Source organism: Lolium rigidum, chromosome 3, assembly GCF_022539505.1.
Source record: "Lolium rigidum isolate FL_2022 chromosome 3, APGP_CSIRO_Lrig_0.1, whole genome shotgun sequence".
Lineage (NCBI taxonomy): Eukaryota > Viridiplantae > Streptophyta > Magnoliopsida > Poales > Poaceae > Lolium > Lolium rigidum.
The window spans coordinates 117394822-117414528 of NC_061510.1; the positions used below are offsets into that span (position 1 = coordinate 117394822).

At 43.8% G+C, this 19707-nt stretch overlaps 1 protein-coding gene across 1 annotated transcript; it reads right to left on the reverse strand.

The window, feature by feature from the left end:
• Positions 1-5379: 5379 nt before the first annotated feature.
• LOC124695406 lies at positions 5380-11379 on the reverse strand. Its single transcript, XM_047228260.1, has 6 exons — positions 11320-11379; positions 10005-10181; positions 9570-9627; positions 7702-7718; positions 7233-7340; positions 5380-5736 (listed from the first exon to the last, which is right to left on the reverse strand). The coding sequence occupies exons 1-6, from the start codon at positions 11377-11379 to the stop codon at positions 5380-5382; spliced, it is 777 nt and encodes a 258-aa protein (XP_047084216.1).
• Between the last annotated feature and the right edge of the window lie 8328 nt (positions 11380-19707).

Below are 19707 nucleotides of genomic sequence, written 5' to 3' on the forward strand. Positions count from 1 at the left end.
TGATCTTCAATGATCGATGCCACATCAGGTTCGAACCACGGCAACAGCAGGTGCAATACAATGCTTAGAGAATTGCTACCTGACAGATAACAAAAGAAAAAAAATCAATATGAAAAATCAAGACCTCTTGTCATAATAGGCAATAGCCAAGTGTTATCTAATATGTCAGAAAATTCAGACTATTTTTGCAGAACATACTGTTACGAATTGTTAAGATGTTTATAGCCGTTCCATTCCAGTGTAATTCCAACAACAGAAAATGAACGTCCACAAACATAGTTTGGACCATAAGGGTAGCAATTAGGTGCATTCATGTGTTTTTATGAAGGAATATCCCTGTTATGCATTGACCAATAAAGTTTTTTTTAATAAAGTTCATATCGCTACACTGCAGGTATCTAGAAACACTTAATAATACTATATTTTAGTATCAGGGCACAACTGTTTTATTGACATAAAGAGTAGTCGATATTTTTTTGGTAAATTTTCTTCCCCTAGATGAAAAGTTACTACTTCACCGAATACCCAGCTAGATTATACTGCCCAACATCAATAAATAATTAGGAGCTAGATGATAGGAAATAATTGGAATTGGATAGGAAAGATAGATTGCACATACTTTTCTTTTGGCTAGGTGCCTGGATAGACGAACTAATTAACGTAAGCCTTTACTGATTCTGGTTGTCCATGTTGATTGGCCAGGTCCATCTCCGGCAGCTCACAGTCAAGTTCTACATCCGCTCGACGGCTCCAGTGATTAATCTCCATCTGGCCGACATACCATTGATCGAGCATGATACACATCGGACATGGATGGTTATGAAGATGCAGCTACCTAGGTATGTCTTGCCCGATCAGTCGGCCGCGAGAGTCTCCCAACGCTATGGATCTCCATATGCATCGGTAATGCATGATGGTGAACAGGCAGCGCTTGTGAGGCAGGATATACGTACGTCCAAGTCGGCCAGCCGCCGGCGACCGCAGAGACATATGTGCCGGCGTCCGGCGAGATCATCTCCGCGGAGGTTGTGGCGGCTGGCAGTGAGGCGGCCGCAGCGCTAGGCCTGCTATGATATCATAACCCTAGAATCTATTTTTGGATTAAAAAGCCCTAGTATATTTTCTGCTGGATAAAACGGAGAAAGCAGCGAGAGATCTCTACCCTTAAATCTCCACGTTTTTAGTATGACATAATCTCTACCATTGGTTGTTTGTTGTTTTAATAATATAATAGATAGATTACTTTTTACCATGCTGGTTAGCGAGAAATAGTTTCAAGGCTGCAGACGAGGGCCAACTAGAGTGTCAGAGTCATATGCATGCCCGAGGGGCTTCCCTCTAGCCCATATTGTTTTTGCTAAATAGTCCTTTGTTGCCCCCATCTGAGTTGTTTCAAGACTTTCTTATTTCGTAGTTTCAATCCACTTACCCTCAGTGAGTTGGGCCTAGCTCTGTCAACGCGTAATAAACTCGCGGGGTAGTACGAGAGATCACACTGGCAGTGTGGACCGATCCACCTCTCTACTTACAGGTTCCAAATGGGATAATCGTAGAGAAATTAGATTTACATGTGGGTATGGTCGTGCAAGCCGAGATGCATGTTCGACACATGCAAGCGCACTCAAGCGTAAAGGGTGTGCCCAGAAGTAACACATGGGCCTCACTTATGGCACCATGAAAGCATGGTCCATATCGCTTTACTTCAGGTGATCCTTCGACTAACATCCATGGCCACGCTACCACGACATGATGGCTGGTAGACACGTGGACGCGCATGTGCGCAAAAAATCTGGTTCCACACCTGACATATGGATCCTAGGTTGGTCGTATTGACAATACACGACCACTTCACTTCTGTATTGGTGGTCGGGATGACAAACCTTGTGTACAAAGTAGTTGTGTTGACCTTACATTTGTGTCCATGTGGCATAGCGTTGGAATCTTATGAGAAAATGTGTGGGTCCATGTCTGACAACGAGACGTTAGACTAGAATAGTACGTGAACACGTACACACAATGGGTGGGTCTATGTGTGTTGACCAGCTCGAAGCACGGATCTTGTGACACCAGGAGGGCGTTGTTTGGGCTGCCCATCACCAGTGAAGGTAAGCCTTGGACAATAGTAGTTGACGGTTAGAGACCGCTGTCATATTTTTTTGGGCCCAAGCAGGCCTGAGATAGATCTATGTCAAGAAAATAAAAAATCATCACGAGCTTGGACAATCAATGATAGATCTCCATACTTTTATGATCAAACCGTCACGCATTGATAGACGTGTTGTAGTGAGCCACGTCAGACACGAGGTGCCATCATTGGTAAACGAGTGACATAATTGGTCACCGGTTATGCATTGGTAGGTGAGGCGATGTCATCGTTAAACAAAATGACGTCATCAATAATGAAATGATGACATCACCGTCGAGTTAACGATGCTTGCCCCGTGGCAGTTGGTAGAACGCTAGCAGTCAATGGCCTTCCAAAATCACATCTACCAAGACGGGAGTTTACACAGTTAGTGTCTACTCATCTGCCACGGATCGCGAAATCCGTGGTAGATCTTTAACTAACATGGGTTCGACCACGAATGACATTCCATTGTAAATGACTCTTTAGCCATGAACAAAAACCCTTCTACCACAAATTTTGATTGTTATTAATAACAAAAAATTGTAGTGTGAACTACTAGAGCCACATCGAGTTTCAGCTCAAACCATGTGCAAAAAGTGTTTCAATCATGTAAAACCTATAGTATTTAGAATTTCCCACAAAAAAATGAACTTTAGAATAATATTTGGAGAGATATAAAAGATGCTTTATTATTAAACTTTAGGGAGAATTGTGAAAGTGCATGGAGCCCCCTTGTGTGGTTTTGGTAATTAATGACAATCTCTATGGACTAATGTTTGCATTGAGTTATATTTGTAGTAGTTGTCCATAGGCAATGCTTGAACCATATGTTGGCTTCAAGGTTGCAATAAGAAGAAATTGATGAAGGATATCAAGTGTCAAGTATGTCTTGAAGATGAAGATGAAGTGAGCCCTCAAGTTATCTCAAGACATCAACATGATGAAGAATGAAGAAATGGAGTGCAAGTTCAAGATGAGCCAACTCGAAGAGATCATATGCTTGAAGCTTGCCATCCATATGGTGCTCATGGATATGTGAAGATGCACCGAAGAAGTAGCTCTCCCATAGTGGAGTATGGGGGAGCATTTCGCATGACTTCATCAAGCAAGCACAATCAAGAAAGGCGTTCCATCTTGTTGCGGTCAAGACCGTCATCATCAAGCTCAAGTGGAATGTGCAAGGTTAAGGTTTGCTCTTGATAGGGTTTCTTTCTCACCGGTCTCATGGTGTAGTTGGAGACCGGTTTATAGTTTAGTTGCCGTACTATCAAGGGGGCTCTCGAGTGAGTAACTTGATCGTATCCTTCGGAGAGCTCAAACCTTTGCATCCTTGCATCATCTTTCTTGGTTGTTATTTGGATCTTATCCATGTGATGTTTTAGAGCTTGTGATTATTCTCTTGACAAGCTCTAGTTCATCAAGAATGGTTTTTGTTTGGGCAACTTGTTGCATTTTCGAGGTTGGAGGTTTTACCGGTATGTCTTTCTTAGATAGGTCAAATCTTTCATCATTTGTTTCTATACTCCTTTACTGGACTATGATGGTTCCCTGCATGATCTTGTAGAGCTTGTTACTAGCTTCGAAACGAGTCCAAGATCATCAAAATCGGAGTCCGGATACTCAAGTTATGCTTTCTCTAAGTTTGCCCAAAAAGAGGAGTTTGGGCTGAGCGGTAGTACCGCCCGAGCACGAGCGGTAGTACCGCCCGAGGTACCTCCCGTGGTACCGGAAATAGGCCATGCCTCACAGTATGTTTCCAGGGTATTGGGACATGCGGCCGGTACCGCGGCCGGTGGTACCGCTCCGGCCCGGCCGGAGGTAACGCTCAGCCACGGCCGGAGGTAACGCTCCCCCTCCGCGCGCTTAGCACACACGGGCGGTAGTACCGCCCCTTGCTGGCCAGTACTACCGGCCCCAAGTCGACTGGCCAGCCCCAACGGGCAGATTTTGGGGTCTCCTTATTTAAGCCTTATTTCCTCTCTCTCTCTCGTTTGGCACTTCTTCTTCAACCTTTGGCTCTCCACCATTGTTGAATCTTGAGAGCTCCTCCTCTCCCCCAATCCCTCCATGATTCTTGCTCAAATTTGAGGAAAAGAGAGAGGTGGTCTAGATCTATATTTGCACCAATCAAATTCCCCTCTTTGTGAGGGAATCTCTAGATCTAGATCTTGGAGAGAAATTTTGTGTTCCTCTTCTTATATTGTTCTTCCTCTCTTATTCCCCCAATAGCTTTAGTAGCTTTGTTGGAATTTGAGAGTGGAGGATTTGGAAATCTGTGTGGTGTTCTTGCCATTGCATTTGGTGCATCGGTTTGAGTTCTCCACGGTGATTCGTGGAGGTGAAAGCAAGAAAGTTGTTACTCATGGGTTCTTGAAACCCTAGACGGATTGGAGGCCTTTGTGGCGATTTCTTGGGAGCCTCCAATTAAGTTGTGGATGTGTGCCCCAAGCTTTGTGTAAGGCCCGGTTTCCGCCTCGAAGGAAATCCCTTAGTGGAACCGTGACCTAGGCCTTTGTGGCGAGGGTCACCGGAGATTTAGGTGAGGCGCCTTCGTGGCGTTCGGTGTGTGGTGTGAGTACCGCATCTTGAGGTGAGGCCTTTGTGGCGTTGGTGTGCATCGAGCAACCACACCTCAAGGTGAGCCTCTTGTGGCGTTCGGGAGCACTAAGCAACCGCACCTCTCCACCGGAGATTAGCACTCGCAAGAGTGTGAACTCCGGGATAAATCATCGTCTCCCGCGTGCCTCGGTTATCTCTATACCCGAGCTCTTTACTTATGCACTTTACCTTGTGATAGCCATCGTGCTTGAAGTTATATATATCTTGCTATCACATACTTGCTTGTATTGCTTAGCATAAGTTGTTGGTGCACATAGGTGAACCATTGCTTAGAATAAGTTGTTGGTGCACATAGGTGAACAATAGTATATAGGCTTTGGGCTTCACAAAGTAAACGCTAGTTTTATTCCGCATTTGTTAAGCCCATCTCGTAAAAGTTTTTAAATCGCCTATTCACCCCCCCCCCCCCTCTAGGCGACATCCGTGTCCTTTCAAATTGATCTTAGGTGGTTGGTGGAGTACATGTCGAGCATATGGCCACATGCGGATCTTGGGCAGCCATCTAGGCTTTGCCGATGGTGTCTTTGCTTGTATTATGTGACATTCTGCAGTAATTTGTCAAAAGACTGACATCTTACACATGTTTCCCAAGGCTTCATCAAGTTTTAGGGCCAGCCACTACATATCTCCACTCAATCAGAACAACCAGGCCCCCCATAGAAGAATCGTCCATGGTCAATGTTAGAAATAGAATAACATTGTTCACGACTTATGACATATGGCAGATCTTCATTGACGGCATGGTAAATACCATCTCCATCAATAAAATTGAGACTATTGATGGATGCTGCGTTGCCGCTTGATGGCACGTAGCCATTTCCCATGGGAGGACTTGGTGTTGGTTTCTCGTGAGATACATAGCCACCAAATCTAAGCTCCACTGGTTTATCTATCATTCCTGGAAGTAAGGAACGCGGGAAGTAACCCACTTTTTTAGGAGAATCTCGATTCAATCCATAGTATACGTTCCAATCACCCGTATTTTTGTCCTGCAAGCATGGACAACAAGTACATGTATCTATTGGCATAAGAACATCTCATTTACTAATATTTGTATACAAGATAATTAAAAAGTATAATTGAGTTCTCTATGCAGTATATGATAAGTGGGAGTGCATAGGCTAGAAATATAGAACCATTTTCTTTATATGTAACTACTCTCCTTATATCTAGATTTACAATGCATTCAAATTTATTTGAATAAGATTTTCAATTGAAATAATTGTGTGGTATACAAATACACATGCTCGGCTCTCTATATATACAGTGAGAAGGAACTTCGAGCATAAAGGAAATCGAGAATAATTGGTGGCATGCATTAAACCCGATCATATAAAAAATTCAAAACATGGGAAATCTGTTAATCTTCAATAAATATTAAGCTTAAGAAACAAATCAATGAGGGCATTTAAAAGTTGATCATATCCTTGGACTCCAAACATATGAGTAAGAAAGTCTAAAAAAACGAACATTGATGAAACTAGTTAATATGGAGCATCTAAAACTTGATCATATGGAAATGATAGAGATATAGGCACAATTGTTTCAGCACGAATGATCTTCGAAAGATTGTGTGCTAAAAAATGAATTTGAACCCAACAAGACACGTCAACATAAGGTTGATGACCGACCTCTTGTGACCCCTTACAAACAATGTTAACTTTATTGAGTCAAGTAAGTTCAAACTATATAATCCTAGTCTAAAACCTTAACAAAATACAAATATATTACTGAATAATATGTCATCTGGATTTATATATGTACATACATATAAAATATGTCCTCAATCACATCCTAGATTGTAGATTCAATGGCATTGAACTATTGTTTTCTATTACTCTAAATATAGTGAAACTCACATCCTTGTTTTTTTTGTGAATACTAGCTAGAGAGGCAAAACTAATTTCATTTACATAATTAAAATTTTGTGAATTATAGGGATGCTACTGTAGACCATGTAGTAGAAGACTTTAAACCATGTAAGCGATACCCTAACACACTTACACGTGATGGGGTGTTTGGCTAGCCTTAATTCTGGCCTTATTAAATTTGGGCGCATAAGAAAAGAAAAAGTACCTAAATAGGTGCTTTTTTGCTTATAACATCATGCAACAACATTCATTCAAAAGCTAAATCCAAAAACACATATTGAGGTGCTTTTTGGATTATAAAAAAGTACCAAAAGTAAAAAAGAAAGTGGTCGTACACACCTAGAGAATAGGATAAATTAGTGCATCAAACTTATTTCGTACAAAATTCCACTCAGAATTATCCACATCATTGTCACATTCATATAAGTTCAAATGTCCAAGTAGTTTGCAATGAAATCATGCATATATGTTGCAATAGGCATCATGCACACTAATGGAAATTATGTAACAAAATAAAAAATTAATAACACAAGGTATGCCCCATCTTTGAATAATAATTGTCATATAAGAAACCACAACAAACAATGTAGTACATTTCATAACTAATATTGTACCTTCAGTATCCTTATTGTGATGCTCGGTTTGTTTCCAGGGATGACATCTCCGGGGGCAGTGTTTGATGATGTCTTCTTAAATCCAGGGCAAACCATGTTAAAGCACCCCTTGGCAGGAGATACACCAATCTGCCATTGCAATGACAAATCTCACAAACTTTTTGAACAATGTGATAGACCTTTACATGAGCTTTTATTATGATATTTATATTTTGTACTCCCTCCGGTTGTGTTTATTAGTCTCAGGTGTATCCATAGATCGTTACTGTTACTTGTATAATATAAATTATATAACACAAAAATCGTACCATTAAAATATTACATCAGAAGTTTATAATGATATGATTTTGTTTTCTATATGTCTCGTACTAGGTTGGTTAAATTGACAATCTAGGAATACACCCATGATTAAGAAACTCGACGGGAGGAGTGATGCCAAAGGTAACAATTATGCTAGACATACGGGGACTTTGTTACGGGATTTTTCTACGGGATGAGGTGGATCAGTTCAGTTGGTGCAATTTTTCCCCTTCCATGATTTTAGGAACTGAAACCCCACCATGATCCTCCACGTTTGCCCGTAGGAGGATCCTGCAAAAACAGTCCGTAGGTGTAGCATTGTTGCCCAAGGTAACGACTTATACATGACATAAATCTATACCTGACAATAAAAGCAAAAGAGCTTTTTGTTGGTCCGTTTCTTACTACCCATAATTTCCGGCCAAATTACATCAATTGCCACCGCTGAGGAAATAACGGTTCATCCGTAGGAGAGTCAAGGCCCCGTATCCCGACTTCCCAAACTGATTCACAACGTTCATGGTCAGCGCGTAAGCTTCCCCCCATATGGTGCTCGATACCGTGACGGTACGGTACGGAAACCACCACGATGAGCTCGATACCGTGACCGCGCTTTCCTCTGTCGGTGCGTCTCAGTCTACCCGACAGGTGGCTCTGCTCGACGGCCCGAATCGACCGGGTGAGAAGGAACGAGGAGGGGATTCTGTTGCCAGGGAGGGCGTCCATCTTCCGCGCGCATAGGGACTGAGATCCGGTGACATGCCATGGGCATGTCACCGATGAACAGTAACCGTGACATGCACATAGGTTTTTGCCGTTGGATCCAAGTTCGATGGACGGATGGACGTGAACAGTACTATGCTACAGTGTAATGTTACATTGCAGCATGTACAGTATATGCGCTACAGTGTATGTGCTACAGTACCGTCCACAGTGATGCGCTACAGTACTTACATCTGGTCCGCTCACTTTTAATCCAACGGCCCAGAGTGCATGGCACTGCACTATTCATTGGTGACATGCCATGGGCATGTCACCGGATCCGTGTCCGTGGCGGAGGGGCTGGGGAGCTGCAGCTGGCGGGGATTGTTGGTGGACGTGCCGGGAATAAAGTGATGGATTTGGGGTCGAAGATTGAGAGAGAGTGGAACGGGTGGTGGGCTGGCTCTAGGTACACGACTGTTGCATTGGATGTGATAGCCCATGCTTTTTTTTTCTTTTCCAGAAATAACACTCTGCGTGCTATATTTCTTCCAAAAGCACACGCTCATATTACGTCCCTACTGAACCCACATAGTTGTTGCATCGCTACTTTTTTTCCAAAAAAAAGAACACGCAGCAACACACTAGTGCATATTTACGCCTATAATTAACTTAGTGTAATATTCTTTAGTAATTTCATAAATTTTAATTAATTTTGTGTCTTTCCATGTAATTTAACATGTGATTTTCTGCATGTTGATTTCATACTATCGGAAACACGTGATGTATATAAGAAAAATTAGAAACAAAATGGTGTATTCTTCTTTCATTACTTTTGTGAGGATTATTATGTAGGGAGACATCTACTCCCTTCGTCAGATAAAATATGTCTTAACTTTATCTAAATTTAGCTTGTTTAGACACTAAGATGCATCCAAATTTATAAAAAAATTAGATATCTTTAATAGGATAGAGGGAGTAAGAGAAGTGAAATTTGGGGTGAAAGCAAACATATTTCAAAAAGAATTATGCAGCCACATTTTGGATATACCTAAAATTTATTTTAAACCTGTTGCAATGTACGTGCACTTCTACTAGTTAACTACAATATCAAATGTGATGATTATTGTTCTATGGTACATGATGATGCTAATTAACACGCCAAAGTATTCTTGCATTATATAAAATATAGTAATTGCATTATTTTCAATAGGGTAAATATAATACAAATTCATATTTATACATGATTAAACACTTTGAGATAGCCATCACTACTAATATTTTTAAGAACAAAAATACTTCAATATTGTAGAGTTTTGATTTACAAAAGCAAACTTACACCCCATGCAACGTAGAAATGAGTATGTGAATCCTTGTACAAGCCTGGATGAATCTGTTGTAGATTTGTAGTACGTGTTAATAATGTCGTAAAGTCACAAAATAATAGTGCAAAATTTTCTTCTAAGCTAAACATCCTTTGGTTGCTACAAAATTATATCCATAACACTTTGTATGACACAATATTGTTAAATTAAATCACAAATGTTATGTTTTTTTTAGATAAAAGGCCTAAATAGTGCTTATGTAGGCTAAGTATTATCAAAACAATACGGGAACCAAACATGTAAAAAAGAAACTCATGTATCAAATTATCGGGCCCAATTAGATTACCAGAGAACTTGCATGGGAGGCCGGTGTACACAACATTACTAAGCATAAACTTCTAAAAACATTTAAAGTAAAAAAAATTCATATATACATTTAACTTACATGCCATCCAAGTTGGATTCCGTTGACCGAAGATGGTTTTCCATCTCCTCTACTGATAACCCAAACACCACCTTCAGTTAATTGTCCACGTTGTAAATTGAAGCTATGGGCATCTAGTGTAGCTTCTACACCATGATAGTTTATCTCACTTCTAGGAGGCCACACATGATGGCTCCACTGTCCAAATAAAAATAATACCATAAATGTAAAAAAAATCCTGCAGAATGTCAATGCTAAATAATATCTAGTCAAACAAATTAAGTACCCCTCCGTCTCATGAAAATTGTCTGATATTTGTTAAAATTTGGATGTATCTAGACACTATGTGGTATGTAGATACATGCAAATTTTATCAAATCTCAGACAAGTTCCATGGGACAGAGGAGTACATGGCATACGTACTACTCACATAAGAGTATGTAGAGTTATTTCGTGATGCAAGACCCAAACTTGGCTGGAGGAATTCGGAGTGAATTTCAAAGGAACATCCTCCAGTGATTGCATTGGTGAGTAGAACAACAAACAACACCATTTGATGAGTAGATTTCTCCATTGAGATGCGAAGAGGGAAACTGGTGGTGTGCCTTATGTTATGGACTCCGGTCTCTATATATATAGTGTGAAGAAACATCAAGAATATTGGGAAATCGAGAATAATTGGTGGCAATCATTTAAAACTTGATAGTATATAAAAATTAATGACAAATAAAATATAGGAAATCTTCAAGAAATCTTGAGATCAAGAAATAAATCAATGAGGACATTTAAAACTTGATCACGGCCTTGGACTAGAAATATAGGAGCAAGAAAGTTTCCAAAGAAAAGAGCTGGCATTTACGATACTAGTTAATATGGAGCATTTAAAATTTGACCATATGTGAATAATACAGATATCACCATATTTATTTCAGGAAAAAAGATCTTCAAAATATTGTGTGGATACCAAAAATTAATTTCAACATTATATGTGTTACGTTTCAGAACCTAGAGATACTTGTTACTGTATTTGTCACAAGTTAATACATCAGTTTAAGTTGCAGAAGTTCGTGGGTTAGACAATATGTTTCAGAACATGTGATTTGCATATTTAATTATGATTCTTTATTCTACATTTGTATAATAGATATCTTATTTTGTTGATACCGTAGAAGTACTATTGTGTTGGTAGGATGTATCTCTAGCTGGATTTTTTTTTCCATAGATGTACCTAACCAGAGTGGGTTTTATACACACATGCATGTGTGTGTGCAGTACCGCCCGTGCCACTATTGAGATGTATGACACTATTGGCTGGTTTGCTTTTATTTCGTTGTGCCTTCTCCCGCACTTTATCTGTCAAATCGTAGGGCTGAGCGACCCACGGCCACCGGTCCATCGCACCGGGTGTAGGGAGAGATTCTGTCCCTATCCAGGGACGGCCCAGGTTGCCATTGCTCCTCGTCGCTGACATGAATCAAGTTTTCTTTATCGTGGACCGAGCTGCACTGCCTGTTTTTTAGCCGCCAGTGCGGCTGCTCTACTGTGCATCTAGTCCGCCTGATGTCCTCTCCGCCGTGCCGCCGACGTGGCTGATCTGCGATGCAGCTACTCCACCACCTGGCCTCTCCGTCAGGCTACCGGCGCTCAGGTTCAGACTCTCGCTGTCGGGGAACTGCCGGTGCTTAGGCCACATGTACTGCTGACTTGGAAGAACAAGATGTTTACTTCAATGATTTCAACTCCTAGATTGGTCATTTAGAGATCTTGTTCGGTTATTCCTTTTGTATTAGCTACTGTAATAGGCTAATAGCCGCAACTCCGGCCAAAGATGTCATTTGAATGGCTGTATGTTGCCATTTTTTGTTGAATTTTTCTGCTGAACTCTATAATGTCACAACTCACAACTTAGCCATTCTATGATACTTTCATTTGTCTGCTGTAATCTGAGAATGCTTAATTATTGTTGAATTTTCTGGTCTGTTATTGTTACTGAAGGAAGTAGTGCTTGCTTGCAAAGTGTTTCATAATACTTGAGCAACTGCCATCGAGGAATGCCTGAAAAAAAAGATGGATGTGATTTGAATGGCTTATATTGGCATTTTTTTTCGAGAGCACGCGCACACACACGCCACCCGCCCTCCGCCTAGGCCTACTCTCTCGCTATATCTAGCCTCCGGACTCTTGGCGCTCTCCCAAAGGTGGAAGTCATCTCTGATCTGTACCACCATTTGGTCCCCCGTCTTCTGCTCTCTCTCATTCCCGAAAGCCCTAGCGTTTCACTGCTTCCATAGCGTCCATGTCGTGCTGATGACCAAGGAGTCGAAGCGCTTCCTATCAATTCTCCTCACTCGCTTGCGGGCCTCCGTCCACCACCTCTGTAGATTGCCTGAGGTTCCAGGGTCGGCGATCTGCAGCTCTGCGCTTTGCAGCACCCTACACCAGACATGTCTCGCATAAGGGCATAGGGTAAAAATATGGTCAACGTTATCCTCAACTTGTAGGCATGTGTAACATGCATCCGGATGCTCCTGCAGCCCGTGCCTCGCTCTTCTGTCAGAGGTCCACAAGCGGTATTTCAAGACCAACCATATGAAGATCTTGCATTTCATGGGTGCGAAGGATCCCCATACCGGTGTGCTCATACTCCAACGCACACTGCCATGGCAGAGCATCTCATAGGTGCATTTTGCCATGTATGCTCCTGACTCCGCGCCTTTCCAGGAGATTTGGTCAGGTCTGGAGGTGTTTTTCTCCACGGTCTCGACCGCCTCCCACAGAATTAGACATTGTCCCCAAAGCTCAGCCGTCATCTCTCCTGGAATGTCGTCAATCCAAGCATCCCCTTGCAAAGCCTCCGCCACTAATCTAGTGTTCTTCCGTCTAGTGGTAATCTTGGCAAAGACCTCTGGCGCTAGCTCCTCTGCTGTGTATCCACTAATCCATCTATCTCTGCAGAAGTAGGTCAGCCTTCCATCTCCCACGCTAAAGTGCGCCATGCTCTGGAACACACCCGCTACCAGAGGATCCTTCAGCCCGGGTAGACCTTGCCAAGGCCTCTCCGGGTCCGTGCGTCTAAGCCACATCCATCTCACTCTCAAGGCGAGTCCTTGCAATCTCAAGTCTTTCACACCCAGCCCGCCGAACTCTTTTGGCTTGCATATGCTTCTCCAAGCAACAAGACATTGGCCCCCAAGAAAGCTCTCATCCATCTATTTATGTCCTCCAAAAGCCACATTGGCGCCTCCGCCACCACCATTTGGTGCACCGCTCTTGCCACCACTACTGAGTTAATCAGTACAAGCCTACCCTCTTTCCTGATGAGTCCTCTTTGCCATGCAGACACACACTTGGTAACCTGGTCCAGCAGTGGCTACCACTCCACTTTGGATAAGGGCCTGAGCGCCAACTGGAGTCCAAGGTACCGGATTGGGAATCTCGCGAGCTCACATCCCAGGATCCGAGTAGCCCTTTCCTCCTCCTCATGTGTCCCTCGAATCAAGGTGGCCGTCGTCTTTCGGAAGTTTACTCGCAGGCCCGAGGCCTCTCCAAACAGACTGAGCATGTGTCTTACCGCCCACAGCTCCCTACACTCCGGTTTGATGAAAATGACCACATCGTCGGCATACACCGAGATTCTCTGTAGGGGTGAGATGGAAGCCAAATTCCCGAACAGTCCCTCCTCAGCCGCCTTGGTGATCATGGCGGAGAGGGTCTCCATAGCCGCCACAAAAAGCATGGGCGACGTGGGGTCGCCCTATCTCAAGCCTCGGCCATGATATATGCGGTCTCCCGGAACACCATTCACCATAACCCTCGTGTTTGCCGTGTACAACAGCAGTGCTATCCACTTCCGGAATCTGTCGCCAAACCCCATTTTCCTCAACACCTCGAACAAGAAACTCCAAGAGATCGAATCGAAGGCACGGGCTAGGTCAAGTTTTAGCAACACTCCGGTTTGCCTTCTCATGTTAATCTTCCTAACCACTTGCCTCACTAGCACAAAGTTATCATGCAAACTCCGGTGTTTGATGAACGCGGATTGATTCATACTCACAATCTCTCCAAGCCTCGGTCTGAGCCGATTGGCGATGATTTTTGAGAACAATTTCGCAAAGCTATGCACCAGACTTATCGGCCTATAATCCTTGGTCTCCATAGCATCCGGTTTCTTAGGTATGAGTCTGATCAATGCACGGTTTAGCTGGGCGAAGCCTCTCCCATCACCCACACACAGCTTCATGAGCCCAGCGAGGATGTCAGGCTTTATGATTGGCCATGCTCTCTGGTAGAAGGCGCCGGGGAACCCATCTAGCCCCGATGCCCTATCTCCTGCCATCTCTCGAATGGTGTTCCAAACCTCTTCCTCCGTGAACATGGAGTCCAAATCACTCAAGTTCGCTACGGGGATGTTTAAGGTCTCAAGGTTTAGAGTATGCTCACGATTTTGAATGCTCCCAATCAACCTGTCAAATGCCTCAGTGAAGACCTCATTTTTCCTCTCTTGAGTTGTGACCGTCTCCTCACCTACTCTCACCGAGGCAATGTAGTTTTTGGTCCTCCTCCCGTTAGCCACCGCATGAAACAGCTTGGTGTTAGCGTCACCCTCTCGTAACCACCTAATTCTCGATCTTTGCCTAGCAATTGTGCGTTCTAGGGATGCCAACCCCAACACCACATGCTTAAGCGTTCTCCTCATCCATGCCTCCTCATGTGTGAGCATTCTCGATTCTTGTGCCACATCGAATCTTAGGATCAAGGTGTTGGCCATGGCGATGTTGAGCTTGATATTGCCCACTTTCCTCTCGCCCACGCCTGGAAGAACTCCGCCGCATTGCGGAACAAAGCGTCCACCCGCCTCAACGCCAAGAAGAAAGAAAGGATATTTGAAGAAGGAGACCTCATTTGGATTCACCTTCAAAAGGAAAGATTCCCTCATGAACGCAACTCCAAGCTTAAGCCAAGAGGAGATGGGCCTTTCAAGGTCCTCAAGCGCATCAACAACAATGCCTACGTCATCGACTTACCAACCTCCAAGTACTTGGTGAGCAACACTTTCAACATCTCCGATCTCTCACCCTATCATGGATATGAGGAGGAACAGAAGTCGAGGACGACTCTCTCCCAAGGGGGAGATGATGTAGCCCCACCCAAGGACGACACTACACCAAGGCCAAGTACTCCCCCAAGTGGACCTATGACTCGAGCCAGGGTGAAAGCCCTACATGAAAAGGTGAACTCAATCCTCTCGACGCTCGACCTTGGAACTACTTTGGATGGAATGCTACCTCATGCAAATATACTTTGTGTCATCAGATACGAGCCTCAAGAGGAGTACGTCACGGGAGGTCCAACGTTGGACAGGGAAGAAGGAGAAGAAGAGCTTCAGCCGGAGGATGACGCCCAGGACCGGCACTACCGGCCTCACCACCCCGGAGCTACCGACCTCGACACCCCGGCACTACCGGCCCCAAGCCACCGGCACTGCCGGCCTGCACACCCCGGCACTGCCGGCCCCAAGCCGCCGACACTGCCGGCGTGCTCACCCCGGCACTGCCGGCCCCAACCTACCGGCACTGCCGCCCACGCCTTCTGAAGACGCGACAGCGAGCCCGGCCGGCACTGCTGCTGGAACCAGGCCGACACTGCCGGCCCCACCCGTGTTGACTTCATCCAAACCGTCTATTTATCATCTATGGCCAGAAATACTTTATTGTAATGCCCCTTTTACACCTGGACGAATCTGGACCTATATGTATCTTATCCCCCTCCTCAATTAGGGTTTAGACAAGATTTGGCTTAAACTACTTTGAGCTTTGTCTCCCTAGAACTATGTTCTTTGTATCAAGGCACTCTTGAGGGATTTCTACTCTTCATGGATGATTCAAGGCTACCCCCTCTTTCGTCCAAGTTTTAGTTGGATCTCCATCACCAATCTCTCACTTCTTAGATTCTACCCAAGGGTCTCTCTAAGAAGTGGTTCTATTGGCTTGGTCTAACCAACCAAGGGAGTAAAGTTGGTTTGTGTTGGGTTGTGTGTGTTTTGATTTGAGTTTGTGTGTATTTTTCCCCTTTCCCATCTTTCCCCATCCACACACTTGGTCAAATTCGTGAGATCTGGGCACTCCCTAGCCCTCAGGCCTCATCAACTAGATTAGGCCCCGGATTGTCACCGGGGCAGTTCTTGCGGCGGCGGAGGGTTTTTCCGCGCCTGTGACTCCTACGCGACGACGTGTGCAGCCACCTCGAACGCCGCCGCCTCAGCCGAGCTCCCGCAGAGGAGTGGCGGCCCGTCTGCATCGTTGCCGTCGCCGCGCGGGGAAGCGCCGGCAGCGGTGGGCTGCACGAGCCGGCGGGGGGGGGGGAGCCTCCTCGGCTTCTCTTTCGCGCGCTGCCTAGCGCGTGAAAGCACGCGGCCACTTCCGTGTCGCCCGCTTCCAAGCACTGTCGGAGCGCACCCGCCTCGCGCGGTCCGCCTCCGACCGTACACCCGACGTACACGGAGTTGGCTTCCCGCCGCCGATTCGCCCCCTCCCCTACCTACGCGTCTTGCGTGGCCTGATACGTCTCTAACGTATCCATAATTTCTGTTGTTCCATGCTTGTTTTATGACAATACTTACATGTTTTGCTTGCACTTTATGATGATTTCATGCATTTTCCGGAACTAACCTATTAACAAGATGCCACGAGTGCGGTTCTCGTTTCTCGCTGTTTTTGGTTCCGGAAAGGTCTGTTCGGGCAATATTCTCGGAATTCGACGAAACGAAGACCAAACCTCCTATTTTTCCCGAAGCGTCCGAACACCGAAGAAGAGTCGGAGAGGGGCCAGAGGGCCACCACACCATAGGGCGGAGCGGCCTGGCCCGGGCCCGCGCCGGCCCGTGGTGTGGCGCCCCCGAGTGCCCCCATGCGCCGCCTCTTCGCCTATAAAATCCCTTTCGACCTAAAAACACCGTAACTCTTGACGAAACTCCGGAAAGACTCCGGGCGCCGCCACCATCGCGAAACTCCAATTCGGGGACAGAAGTCTCTGTCCCGGCACCTGCCGGGACGGGGAAGTGCCCCGGAAGCCATCTCCATCAACGCCATCGCCTCCATCATGCTCCGTGAGTAGTTCCCCCATGGACTACGGGTTCTAGCCGTAGCTAGTTGGTATTCTCTCCCCATGTACTTCAATACAATGATCTCATGAGCTGCCTTACATGATTGAGATTCATCTCGATGTAATCGGTGTTGTGTTTGTCGGGATCCGATGGATTGTTACATTATGATTGTCTATCTACAAAGTTTATGAAGTTATTGTTGCTTGAAATCTTGTTATGCTTAATGCTTGTCACTAGGGCCCGAGTGCCATGATCTTAGATTTGAGCTCTATACTTATTGCTTAGATTGTATCTACAAGTTGTATGCACATGTCATCTGTCCGGAACCAAAGGCCCCGAAGTGACGAAATCGGGACAACCGGAGGGGATGGCGGTGATGTGAGGGACACATGTTTTCACGGAGTGTTAATGCTTTGCTCCGGTACTCTATTAAAAGGAGTACCTTAATATCCGATAGTTTCCCTTGAGGCCCGGCTGCCACCGTCTGGTAGGACAAAAGATGTTGTGCAAGTTTCTCATTGCGAGCACGTACGACTATTATTGGAAAACATGCCTACATGATTAATGATCTTGATATTCTGTCTTAATGCTATTTCAATCCTATCAATTGCCCGATCGTAATTTGTTCACCCAACACTTGTTATTGGAGAGTTACCACTAGTGTAGATAGCTGGCAACCCCGGTCCATCTTTCATCATCATATACTTGTTCTACATGTCAAGCTGTTTTCACGGTGTCATTGCTCTCATATTACTATTACTGCTGTCTGTGTTACTTTTACTACTGCTCTCATATCATCGCTACTTTCACATCACCCCGTTGCTAGTGCTTTTCCAGGTGCAACTGAATTGACAACTCGGTTGTTAAGACTTATAAGTATTCTTTACCTCCCCTTGTGTCGAATCAATAAATTTGGGTTTTACTTCCCTCGAAGACTGTTGCGATCCCCTATACTTGTGGGTCATCAAGACTATTTTCTGGCGCCGTTGCCGGGGAGGCATAGCTCTACTCATAAGTTCACCTGGGGAGTACACTCTACCTTTCTCTCTGTTTTTTTTTGTTTTATTTTTTTTTTGCTTAGTTTACTTTTGTCTAGTTTATTTGTGCTTAGTTTATTTCTGTCTAGTATTAGTTTGCTTAGTTTACTTTTGCTTAGTTTATTTTTGTCTTGCTTTATTTGTCTCATATACCCAAAAATCCATAAAATTTTGAAAAACCAAAAAATTAAAAACTGTCGTTATGGGAGAACCAACAACCTACTTGGAGCTTATAGAATGTTATAATTGTTATAGAGAATCAAGAACTGGTAAAATAATGAGTGATATGATAGAAAAATTGAATACAATTGCTAAAATCTTGCTTGAACGCCATGATATAAACTGTTGCTCTCAACGGGATACTAAACATCTTAAATTTCAATGTGGCTTTAGTGAGGAATTTTTAATTAAGAACTATAATCGGAATTGCTATATTCATTATGGGTTCGAAGAGGTAGAACAATTTGTCTTATTTATGGGAGCCTCCGAGATAGAATCCTTCATGGTTGAGAATTATGAAACTTGTGTTGTTTGTAAGGGCCTTAAAGATTATGTCTCTACTATCCTTAATTCTTGCATAGAATGCTACGAGTAGGAATCCTTATATCCTTGATTATAAAGAGAGACACATTAATGCACAAGAATGCACTCACAATTTGCGAGAACCGGTGGAAGAAGAAATTGATGAACCCGAAAGCTCATTGGATGAAAAAGAAGAGGAGAGCGACGAACAAAAGGAGGAAGAATGGATTAGCTACCCATGTCAACCTTCTAATGAGAGTAACTCTTCATCTCTTACACTATTTGATTGTCCTCCATGCTTACCGGAAGAGGTTGAATGTTATGTTCCTGTGGATTCTCTTGAAATACTACCTATGAGTAAAACTTGTGAAAATAATTATGTTACTGTTATCTATGATAATCCATGCTACTTTGATAAATCTTATGATAATGCTTTGTTTGTGCCTGATGTCGAAATGCATGGTACTAAAGAATTTTGTTTGGCAAATGTCTATGATAAAGCTCTAGATGATGGTCCTATGTTACTTGATAATATTAATTGTACTACTAATGAAAATGGGATTGGAGAGGTCTTGACATTATCTATGAGTCCCATATCTCTTGAGATTGATCAACCATCTTGTTATATTATTGATAAAAGTGTGTTTGAAAGTTTTAATCGCACTATTTTTGAGCTTGATAAAAATTATGTGTTTATGAATCTGTTATCACCAGATTTTGGCTAAATCAGGAGGTGGGCCGCGATCAAGATGGGCTTGGAAGATTACATATGGAAGATCTATGAAGCGGCCTTGCGCGGAGAATTTGGGCTAGTTAGCCCGTGTATCTTAGTGTAATAGATTGTGTATCGATTTAGAAGTTAGAGTTTATCTCGTGCACGGTTTAGTGCACGCCCACATTAGAAAGTCCGCTGGACTATAAATATGTACCTAGGGTTTATGGAATAAACAACAACTCACGTTCAACCCCAAAACAAACAAATCTCGGCGCATCGCCAACTCCTTCGTCTCGAGGGTTTCTATCGTAAGCGACATGCCGCCTAGATCGCATCTTGCGATCTAGG